The sequence below is a fragment of the Microtus ochrogaster genome, unplaced genomic scaffold (genome assembly GCF_000317375.1).
Source record: "Microtus ochrogaster isolate Prairie Vole_2 unplaced genomic scaffold, MicOch1.0 UNK4, whole genome shotgun sequence".
In the NCBI taxonomy this organism is placed as follows: Eukaryota; Metazoa; Chordata; class Mammalia; order Rodentia; family Cricetidae; genus Microtus; species Microtus ochrogaster.
The window spans coordinates 1,215,577-1,227,349 of record NW_004949102.1 but is presented as its reverse complement, the minus strand read 5'-3'; the positions used below and the strand labels follow the sequence as shown (position 1 = coordinate 1,227,349).

At 36.9% G+C, this 11,773-nt stretch overlaps 1 protein-coding gene across 1 annotated transcript in view; it reads left to right on the top strand.

Annotated features, from left to right (window-relative positions):
• Positions 1 to 11,773, top strand: part of Iqub (IQ motif and ubiquitin domain containing) — a 60,883-nt gene that overhangs the window by 11,298 nt on the left and 37,812 nt on the right. The window contains exons 4-6 of the mRNA XM_013353243.2: positions 114 to 275; positions 362 to 534; positions 1,181 to 1,336. Of these exons, the coding sequence (XP_013208697.1) occupies positions 114 to 275; positions 362 to 534; positions 1,181 to 1,336 (491 nt within the window). The remainder of the gene's footprint in view (positions 1 to 113; positions 276 to 361; positions 535 to 1,180; positions 1,337 to 11,773) is intronic.

Here is an 11,773-nt window from a genome sequence, read left to right as displayed (position 1 = left end):
AATAAATAAATAAATTAAAAAAAAAAGGTAAAAAGGAAAAAAAAATAAAGTAAGTAGGAACAGGAATGACCATTTCTTTGCCATAAACCATCTCAACACTTTCATTTTCTCAGGAATAGTTGTTGGGAATAATGAGAGTCTAATACAATATGGAATTAAGCCACGAGAAATTGCCCAGTTGGAGATATTTTCCACACATCCTGATCAATATCCAATCAGAAGAGTGGAAGGCTTGAGTGAGGGTTCCAAGATCATCACTGTCACCGTCCAGACTGGTGAGTCCTCGGGTGTCTTTGCAGACAGTATTTCAGAGCATCCTTAGGTTGAACTTTCCCTTCAGTCCTGGTTTTCATCTCCTCAGGCACCGATCGCTACGAGGAGGTAGCTGTTGAGATAGTAAAATCTGACTTCCACAAACCATTTCTTGGTGGATTTAGACATAAAATAACAGGCGTAGAATACCACAATGCCGGAACACAAACTGTACCCAAAAAGATTCCTGAGAAGCCCTCTCTCTTTTGTAGGGACACCCAGGTAATGTTTTTATTGTCCTGTTTGTGTGGGTGACATTATATAATCAACAACTGTATACTGTATGACTCCCTCCAAATTTTGTAATTGTGTCACAACCTGAACAACTTTGGGATTGACCTTACTGGGGTGACAGGTAATGAAGAAAAGACAGGAAAGTGGGGTTCTGGTGGTGCATCATACGCTCTGATGGAGATTCACCAGCTGCCCAGAAACTTGGTCATTTATTATATACCATGGAACATGGAATCTATGTTGTTTATTATATACGGCTGAAGAAGGAGTCAGCTAGTCTGTAGTCTCCTGGGGAGCAGTGTCAGGCTGCAGTCACCTGGGAAGAGGAAGCTGTGGTTGATGTTTTCTGCACACACTGTGCAAATCATTACTTTGACCAAGTCTTCCCTGGGAAAGGTTTTGTCGTTTCCGTGGGTCTGAGGCCTTGGGTCCTTGGCATGCTATCTTCATGTACAATACATCCTCACTCAGGACTTTATCCACGTTTGCATCACTATTTGTATGACAAGTAATGTAACAAAGAAAGAGTAATGTAAACATGTAGAAACACCCTTTTCACTTACAGATGTTTGTAAGATTTTCTTTACAATTGGAGTTATGTAGTAGGTGCTTATTTTTAATGCTTTTATTTTAGACAGTTTCTCAGAGGAAAAAGATGCAGCAGACTACAAATACAACATCCACTCAGATGAATAAAATTGGGGTGTATGTATCAAACATGACCGATAAACTTCTCAAGCCAGGAAGATACTTTACAGCAGCAGAGTTACATGCTCGCCGGCTGAATGCGGTAATATAGTGTTCACTGGGGTCGAACGCGAAAAATTAGATGGATAAGCCTGTTCTTCTCTGTGCATTTTCCCAAGCCATGGCAACTCGAGGCAGAGCGGCATGAAGAGCGTTCTAGTGCTCCTAAGCGCAGTCATCCTGAGTATCTTTCCATATAAATAACCAGACTCCATATCAATAACCAGAATTAAAAATTTTGCTAATTCTCCCTGTTGTCCAAGGACTCTCCTCAGGTGTTTTGGTGTAGCCTTCGGCCATTTTTAGACTTTTCAACTCTTCTGTTCCTTACTGGTTCCCCTTATGCCAGTACAGTCAAATGGGGGTTTCTATGACGAATTGAAACATGGCAGTTTGACTTCTCTGATACTTATGTAATCTTTCCAATATTTTAGTGTTTGGATGATTTATTTATTTTTTTATCATTTAGCTTCCAGCGTAATTGATCTCTTATAGATAACTTAGAAAAGTATCTATCATCATTTGGGTATGAGCAAAATCTCTCTCTCTCTCTCTCTCTCTCTCTCTCTGTCTCTATCATCTCTCTCTCCCTCTCTCTTTATCTCTCTCTCTATCATCTATCTATATCTATCTATCTATCTATCTATCTATCTATCTATCTATCTATCTATCTATCTATCTATCATCTATCTATCATCTATCTATATCTATCTATCTATCTATCTATCTATCTATCTATCTATCTATCTATCTATCTATCTATCTACCATCTATCTATCTATTTTCCCAGTACAAGGCATGGTCTGTCTCTTGTTGGGCAAGTCTTAAATCCAATCAGAAGGCTCTTGGTTGCTACCAATTTATGTGTGCTGTTATTGCACTCTTGGGGCTGTCATAGCATGTTTCTCATTGTTGTGATTCATAGGCATATCTGGGTAGGTCCTCTATTGGATGTGAGGTTGGTGAAGATCTTTTTCTATTCTGTAGGTTGCCATTTTGTCCCACTGACAGTGTTTTTTGCCTTAGAGAAGTGTTTCAGTTTTATGAGGTCCCATTTATTTTTTTATGTTTAAATATTATCTTTAATTAAAATATAATTACATTGCTATCCCTCTCCAACATTTCTCATGGTCCCCCCCCTCTCCAAGCCCTCCCATCTTATCTCATCTCATCCCATCTTACCTCACCTTATCTTATCTTATCCCATTTTATCTTAACATCCTCTGTCTCCCTCCCAAATTGATGATCTCTTTTTTTAAATTTATTTATTTGTTAAAGATTTCTGTCTCTTCCCTGCCGCAGCCTCCCATTTCCCTCCCCCTCCCCCAATCAAGTCCCCCTCTCTCGTCAGCCCAAAGAGCAATCAGGGTTCCCTGCCCTGTGGGAAGTCCAAGGACCGTCCACCTCCATCCAGGTCTAGTAAGGTGAGCATCCAAACTGCCTAGGCTCCTACAAAGCCAGTACGTGCAGTAGGATCAAAAACCCATTGCCATTGTTTTTGAGTTCTTAGTAGTCCTCATTGTCCGCTATGTTCAGCGAGTCCGGTTTTATCCCAGGCTTTTTCAGACCCAGGCCAGCTGGCCTTGGTGAGTTCCCGATAGAACATCCCCATTGTCTCAGTGTGTGGGTGCACCCCTCACGGTCCTGAGTTCCTTGCTCGTGCTCTCTCTCCTGCTGCTCCTGATTTGGACCTTGAGATTTCTGTCCGGTGCTCCAATGTGGGTCTCTGTCTCTGTCTCCTTTCATCTCCTGATGAAGGTTAATATTCAGGAGGATGCCTATATGTTTTTCTTTGGGTTCTCCTTCTTATTTAGCTTCTCTAGGATTATGAATTATAGGCTCAATGTCCTTTATTTATGGCTAGACACCAAATATGAATTAGTACATCCCATGTTCCTCTTTTTGGGTCTGGCTTACCTCACTCAGGATAGTGTTTTCTATTTCCATCCATTTGCATGCAAATTTCAAGAAGTCATTGTTTTTTACTGCTGAGTAGTACTCTAATATGTATATATTCCATATTTTCTTCATCCATTCTTCCGTTGAAGGGCATCTTGGTTGTTTCCAGGTTCTGGCTATTACAAACAATGCTGACACTTAAGGTCATGCTCAACTTCCTTAGTGATCAGGGAAATGGAAATCAAGACAACTTTAAGATACCATCTTACACCTGTCAGAATGGCTAAAATAAAAAACACCAATGATAGCCTTTGCTGGAGAGGTTGTGGAGAAAGGGGTACACTCATCCATTGCTGGTGGGAATGCAAACTTGTGCAACCACTTTGGAAAGCAGTGTGGCGGTTTCTCAGGAAATTCGGGATCAACCTACCCCTGGACCCAGCAATACCACTCTTGGGAATATACCCAAGAGAGGCCTTATCATCCAACAAAAGTATATGCTCTACTATGTTCATCGCAGCATTGTTTGTAATAGCCAGAACCTGGAGGTCCCATTTATTAATTCTCAATCTTAGTATCTGTGCTATTGGTGGAAGTTGTCTCCTGTCCCAATGTGTTCAAGGTTATTACTTGCTTTCTCTTTGATCAATTTCAGTGTAACTGGATTTATGTTGAGGTCTTTGGTCCATTTGGACTCTTGAGTTTTGTGCAGAATGATAAATATGAATCAATTTGCATTCCTCTACATGCCTACATTCAGTTATGCCACTACCATTTGTTGAAGATGCTCTCTCTTTTTTTTACATTGGATAGTATTCTGGTTTGTTTTCTGTCAAAAATCAAGTGTCTATAGGAGTGTGGATTTATTTCTGAATCTTTGATTTGATTCCACTTACCAGCGTGTCTGTTTTATGCTGTTACCCTGTGTTTTTATCACTATAACTCTGTAGTAGCGCTTGAGATCAGGGATGGGGATACTTCCAGCAGTTCTTTTATTGTACAGGTTAGTTTTAGCTAGGCTGGATTTTTTGTTTTTCCATATGAAGTTGAGTATTGTTCTTTCAAGCTCTGTAAAGAATTGTGTTGGAATTTAGATAGGGATTGCTTTTGGTAAGATGGCCATTTTTACTATGTTAATTCTAGTGTTCCATGTGCATAGGGGATCTTTGCATCTTGTGATATTTTACCCAATTTCTTTCTTTGAAGACTTGAAGTTCTTGTCTAACAGGCCCTTCACTTGCTTGGTTAGAGTTACCCCCAAGATATTTTATATTGACTGTGGCTATTGGGAAGTATTTTGCTTCTCTGATTTTTTTCTCAGCCCTTTTATCATTTGGGTATTGAGTTAATCTTATATTCAGCCACACTAAAGGTGTTTAGGAGATATAGGAGTTCCTTGGTAGAATTTTTGGGGTCACTTATACATACTATCATATCACGGGCAAATAGTGGAAATTTGACTTCTTTTTAATTTGTATCCCCTTGGTCTTCTTTTGTTGTCCTATTGCTCTAGCTAGAACCTCAAGTACTATATTGAATAGATATGGAGAGAGTGGACAGCTTTGTCTTGTTCCTGATTTGAGTGGAATCGCTTTGAGTTTCTCTCCATTTAATTTGATGTTGGCTGTAATCTTGCTGTATATTGCTTTTATTGTATTTAAATATGTTCCTTGTATTCCTGATCTCTCCAAGACTTTTATCATGAAGAGATGTTGGATTTTGTCAACATCTAAGGGGATGATCTTGTGTTTTCTTTCTTTTAGTTTGTTAATATGGTAGATTTCATCAACAGATTTTCAAATGTTGAACCATCCCTGCATCTCTGGAATGAAGCTCAGTTAATCATGGTAGATGATCTTTTTGATGTGTTCTTGCATTTGGTTTGCCAGTGTTTTATTGAGTATTTTTGCATTAAAGTTCATGAGGGAAATTGGTCTGCAATTTTTTATCTTTGTTGAGTCCTTGTGTGGTTTGGGTGTCAGGCCTCATAGAATGAATTTGTCAGTGTTCCTTCTGTTTCTATTTTGTGGAATAATTTGAGAAGTAGACTAATTTGGGAATAATTTTAGATATTAGCTCTTTTTTTGAAAGTCTGGTAGAATTTTGCACTGAAATCATCTGGCCCTGGGTTAATTTTGGTTGGGAGACATTTAATGACTGCTTCTATTTCCCTAGAGGTTAGAGGTCTGTTTAAATAGTTCATCTGATCTTGGTTTAATTTTGTTCTGTGGTATCTATCAAGAAATTTGTCCATTTCTTTTAGATTTTCCAATTTTGTGGAGTACAAGCTTTTGAAGTATGATCTAGTGATTATCTGAATTTCCTTAGTGTCTGCTACTATGTTCCCCCTTTCATTTCTGATTTTGTTAATTTGGATATTCTCTCTGTGTCTTTTAGTTAGTTTGGATAAGGGTTTGTCTATTCTTTGATTATTTGTATTGTTCTCTTTGTTTTTATTTTACTGATTTTTTTTAACCCTCAGATTGATTATTTCCTGCCATCTACTACTCTTGGCTGTGTTTGTTTCTTTTTGTCCTAGAGCTTTTAGGTGTTCTGTTAGCTAGTATGAAATTTTTCCGAATTTTTTATGAAGGCACTTAGTGCTATGAACTTTCCTTTTAGCACTGTTTTCATTGTGTCTAATTAGTTTGGGTATGTGTGTATTCATTTTCATTGAATTCTAGAAAGTCTTTAATTTCATTATTTCTTTTTTGACCCAGTGGTAATCCAGTTGAGTTGTTCAGTTCTTATGAGTTGGTAGGCTTTCTGTAGCTTGTGTTATTGTTGAACTCCAACTTTAATCCTGGTGATCTGATAAGATACAGGGGTTATTACATTTTTTGTTACCTGTTAAGACTTGCTTTGTGGACAGAATATGTGGTCAATTCTGGAGAAAGTTCCACGAGGTTCTGAGAAGGTATATGGTTTGGTATTTGGGTGAAATGTCCTATAAATAACTGTTATATCCATTTGAGTCGTAACTGTTATCTCCTTTATTTCTCTTTAAATTTCTATCTAGCAGACATGTCCATTGGTGTGAGTGGAGTGTTGAAGTCTTCCACAATTAATGTGTGGGGATTGATAGTGATTTTAGCTTTAGTTTTGTGGGTGCCCTTGTATTTGGTGTCTAGATGTTCAGAACTGAGATACCATCTTGGAAGGTTTTTCCTTTGATGAATATGAAACATCCTTCTCCATTTCTTTTGATTAATTTTGTGTTGAAGTCTATATGTAAGGCATTAGGATAGCCACACCATCTTGCTTCTTAGGTCTATTTGATTGAAAAATCTTTTTCAAACCCTTTATTCTGAGGTAATGTCTGTCTTTGAGGCTGAGGTGTGTTTCTTGTATACAGCAGAAGGATGGATCCTGTTTTCATGTCCATTCTGTTACTCTGTATCTTTTTATTGGCAGATTGAGTCCATTGATATTGAGAGATTTCTCTTTTTTTAATTTTCATTTTTCATCTACATTTCTCTCTGCTCCCCTCCCTGCCTCTTTCCTCCCACTTCGACCCTCCCGCAAGGTCCTCATGCTCCCAATTTACTCAGGAGATCTTGTCTTTTTCTACTTCCCATGTAGATTAGATCTATGTATGTCTCTCTTAGGGTCCTCATCTTTGTCTAAGTTCTCTGGGATTGTGGTTTGTAGGCTGGTTTTCTTTGCTTTATGTTTAAAAACCACCTATGAGTGAGTACATGTGATAATTGTCTTTCTGTGTCTGGGTTACCTCACTCAAAATAATGTTTTCTAGCTCCATCCATTTTACTGCAAAATTCAAGATGTCGTTATTTTTTTCTGCTGTGTAGTACTCTACTATGTAAACGAACCACATTTTTCTTATCTATCTTCGGTCAAAGGGGCATTTAGGTTGTTTCCAGGTTCTGGCTATGACAAACAAAGTTGCTATGAACATAGTTGAACAAATGTCCTTGTGGCACGATTGAGCATCCTTTGGATATATACCCAAAAGTGATATTACTGGGTCTTGAGGAGGGTTGTTTTATAATTTTCTGAAAAAATCACCACACTGACGTCCAAAGGGGCTGTACCAGCTTGCATTCCTACCAGCAATGCAGAAGTGTTCTCTTTTCCCCACAACCTTTCCAGCATAATTTGTCATCAGTGTTTTTGATCTTGGCCATTCTTACGAGTAAGATGGAATCTCAAAAGTTGTTTTGATTTGCATTTCTCTGATGACTAAGGATGTCGAACATTTCCTTAAGTGTCTTTCAGCCATTTGAGATTCCTCTGTTGAGAGTTCTATGTTTAGGTCTGTACTCCATTTTTTTTATTGGATTATTTGTTCTTTTGATGACCAATTTCTTGAGTTCTTTGTATATTTTGGAGATCAGACCTTTGTCTGATGTGGAGTTGGTGAAGACATTTTCCCATTCTGTAGGCTGTCATTTTGTCTTGTTGACCATGTCCTTTGTTTTACAGAAGCTTTTCAGTTTCAGGAGGTCCTATTTATTAATTATTTCTCTCAGTGTCTGTGCTGCAGGGGTTATGTTTAGGAAGTAGTCTCCTGTGCCAATGCATTCAAGTGTACTTTCCATTTTCTCTTCTATAAGGTTCAGTATGGCTGGTCTTTGATCCATTTGGACTTGAGTTTTGTGCATGGTGATAGATATGGGTCTATTTTCATTCTTTTACATGTTGATATCCAGTTATTCAAGCATCATTTGTTAAATATGCTTTCTTTTTTTCCATTTGATATTTTTTGCTTCTTTGTCAAACATCAGGTGTTCGAAGGTGTATGGATTAATATCCAGGTCTTCGATTTGGTTCCATTGGTCCTCCTGTCTGTTCTTATGCCAATACCAGACTGTTTTCAGTACTGTACCTGTGTAGCAGAGTTTGATGTCAGGGATTGTGATGCCTCCAGAAGTTTTTTTTTTTTTTTATTGTACAGGAGTGTTTTAGCTATCCTTAACTTTTTACTTTTCCATATGAAGTTGAGTACTGTTCTTTAAAGTTCTGTGAAGAATTTTGCTGGGAATTTTAATGGGCATTGCATTGAATCTGTAGATTGCTTTTGGCAAGATTGCCATTTTTTACTATGTTAATTATGCCTACCCAAGAGCATGGGAGATATTTCTACTTTCTGATGTCTTCTTCAATTTTTTTCTTCAAAGATTTAAAGTTCTTGTCATACAAGTCTTCCACTTGTTTGGTTAGAGTTACTCCAAGATATTTTATGTTATTTGAGGCTATTGTGAAGGGTGTTGTTTCTCTGATTTCTTCTCTAGCCCTTTTATCATCTGTGTACAGGAGGGCTACTGATTGTGTGAGTTAATCTTGTATCCTGCTACATTCCTGAAAGTGGTTATGAGTCGTAGAAGTTCCTTGGTAAAATTTTTTTGGGATCGCTTATGTAAATTATCATATCATCAGCAAACAGTGAGAATTTGATTTCTTTTTCAATTTGTATCCCCTTGATCTCCTTTTGGTGTCTTATTGCTCTAGCTAGGACCTCAAGAACTATATTGAATTGATATGGAAAGAGTGGACAACTTTGCCTTGTTTCTGATTTCAGTGGAATCACTGGGAGTTTTTCTCTATTTAGTTTGATGTTGGCTGTTGGCTTCCTGTGTATTGCCTTTATTATGCTTCTCTCCAAGATCTTTATCATGAAGGGATGTTGTATTTTGTCAAAGCTTTTTTACCATCTAATGAAATCATCATGTGGTTTTTATTTTTCAGTTTGTATATACATGGATTACATTGACAGATTTTCATGTGTTGAACCATCCCTGCATCTCTGGGATGAAGCTGACTTGATCATGGTGGATGATGGTTCTGATGTGTTCTTGGATTAGATTTGCAGTATTTTATTTAGTACTTTTGCATCAATGTTCATGAGTGAGATTGGTCTGTAATTCTCTTAGTGATGTCTTTCTGTGGTTTGGGTATCATGATAATTGTAGTCTCATAAAAAGAGTTTGCCAATGTTCCTTCCATTTCTATTATGTGGAATAATTAGATGAGTATTGGTATTAGTTTTCCTTTGAAAGTCTTGTAGAATTCTGAGCTGAAACCATTTGGTCCTGGGCTTTTTTTCATTGGGAGACTTTTGATGACTGTTTCTATTTCTTCAGTAGTTATAGATCTGTTTAATTTGCTTATCTGATCTTGATTTAATTTTGGTAAGTGATATTTATCCAGAAAGTTGTCCATTTCCTTTAAGTTTTCCAATTTTGTGAAGTACGGGTTTTTGAAATATGACCTGATGATTTTCTGTATTTCCTCCATGTCTGCTGTTATGTCCCCCTTTTCATTTCTGATTCTTGTTAATTTGTTATTCTCTCTTTGCCTTTTTTTTGGATAAAGATTTGTCTATTTTGTTGATTTTCTCAAAGAATCAACTCTTTGTCTCATTGATTCTTTGTATTGTTTTCTTTGTTTCTATTTTGTTAATTTCAGCTCTCAATTTGAATATTTCCTGTCATTTAGTTCTTTTAGGTGAGTTTTGTCTTTTTTTTTGTTCTAAAGTTCTCAAATGTTTTGTTAACTCACTAGTGTGGGATTTTCCCTGCTTCTTTATGTAGGCATTTAGTGGTATGAGCTTTCCTCTTAACACTGCTTTCATTGTGTCCCGTAAATTTGGGTACTTTGTGTGGTCATTTTCATTGAATTTTAGGAAGTCTTTAATTTCTCCTTTATTTCTTTCTTGACCCATTAATGATTCATGTGAGCATTGTTTAATTTCTATGTGTCCGTGGGTTTGCTGGAATTAGTATTGCTGTTAACTTCTAGTTTTAAAGTATGGTAATCTGATAAGGTACATTTGGTTATTTCAATTTTTCTGTATTTGTTGAGGTTTGTTTTGTTACTGAGTATGTGGTCAATTTTTGAGAAGGTTCCATGAGGTGCTGAGAAGAAGGTATATTTTTTTCCGTTTGGATGGAATATTCTATAGATGTCTATGTCTGTTAAGTCCATTTGAGTCATAACATCTGTTAGTTCTCTTATTTCTCTGTTCATTTTTTTGTCTGACTGACCTGTCCAGTGGTGAGAGAGGAGTGTTGAAGTCTCCCACTATTAGTGTGTGGGGTTTAATGCATGATTTAAGCTTTAGAAGTGTTTCTTTTACAGATGAGGGTGCCCTTGTATTTGGGGCATAGATGTTCAGTATTGAGATTCCCTTTTGATGGATTTTTCCTGTGACTAATATGAAATGACCTTCTTTGTCTCTTTTGATTGATTTTAGCTTAGAGTCTATTTTGTTAGATATTAGGATAGCTACACCCACTTGTTTTTTAGGTCCATTTGATTGGAATATTTTTCCCTACCCTTTACTCTGAGATGATGTCTTTCTTTGAGGTTGAGATGTGTTTCTTGTATGCAGAAGAAGGATAGATGCTGTTTTCATATCCAATCTGTTAGCTTTTGGCTTTTTATAGGTGAATTGAGTCCATGTACATTAAGGGATATTAATAACCAGCAATTGCTATCTTCTGTTAACTTAGTTTTCATTGTTGGTGTTGTTAATTTGTGCATTCTCCCCTTCTTTGGCATTTGCTGCTATGAGACCATCAATTGTCTGTGTTTTTGTTGATGTAGCCAATTGGTTGTAGCCTTGGGTTGGAGTTCTCCTTCTAGTATTTTGTATAGGGCTGGGTTTGTGGCTAGGTACTGGTGAGATCTAGTTTTGTCATGGAATATCTTGTTATGTCCTTCTGTGATGATTGAAAGTTTTGCTGGGTATAGTAGTCTGGGCTGGCATTCATAGTCTCTTAATGTGTGCATAATGCTTGACCACGACCTTCTGGCTTTCATTGTCCCTAATTAGAAGTCAGGTGTAATTCTGATAGGTTTACCTTTATATGTTACTTGGCCTTTTTCCTTTGCAGCTCTTAATATTCTTTCTTTACTCTATATATTTAGTGTTTTGATTATTATGTGCCAAGAGGAATTTTTTTTTTTTTTTGGATCCAGTCTATTTGGTGTTCTGTAAGCTTCCTGTATCTTCATAGGCAAGGAAAGTTTTCTTCTATGATTTTGTTAAATATATTTTCTGTGCTTTTGAGTTGAACTTCTTTTCCTTCTTCTATACCTACTATTCTAAGATTTAGCTTTTTCATGGTGTTAAGCTTTTCTTAGATTTAATGTTTTCTTTAACTGATGAATCTATTTCCTCTATTATATCTTTAGCACTTGAGAGTCTTTCTTCCATCTCTTGTATTCTGCTGTTCATGCTTGAGTTTGTGGTTCTTGATCATTTTCTCATGATTTCTCTTTCTATAATTCCCTCTGCTTGTGTTTTCTTTATTGTCTCTATTTCAGTTTTCAAGTCTTGAATAGTTTCTTTCATATGTTTGATTGCTTTTTCTTGATTTTCGTTAAGGGATTTGCTGATGTCGTCCAATTTTTTGTTTGTCTTTTCCTCCATTTCTTTGAGGGAATTTCTCATTTCACCTTTAAGAGTTTCAAACTTTCTCTTGAAGTTATTTTTTAGGTCATTTTCTTCTGCTTCATCTATATTTGGTTGTTCAAGTCTTGCTGTTGTAGGGTCTTTAGGTTTTACTGGTGTTGTGTTGCTCTCCGTGGTGTTGCGTGTGTTCTTACCTTTTTTACT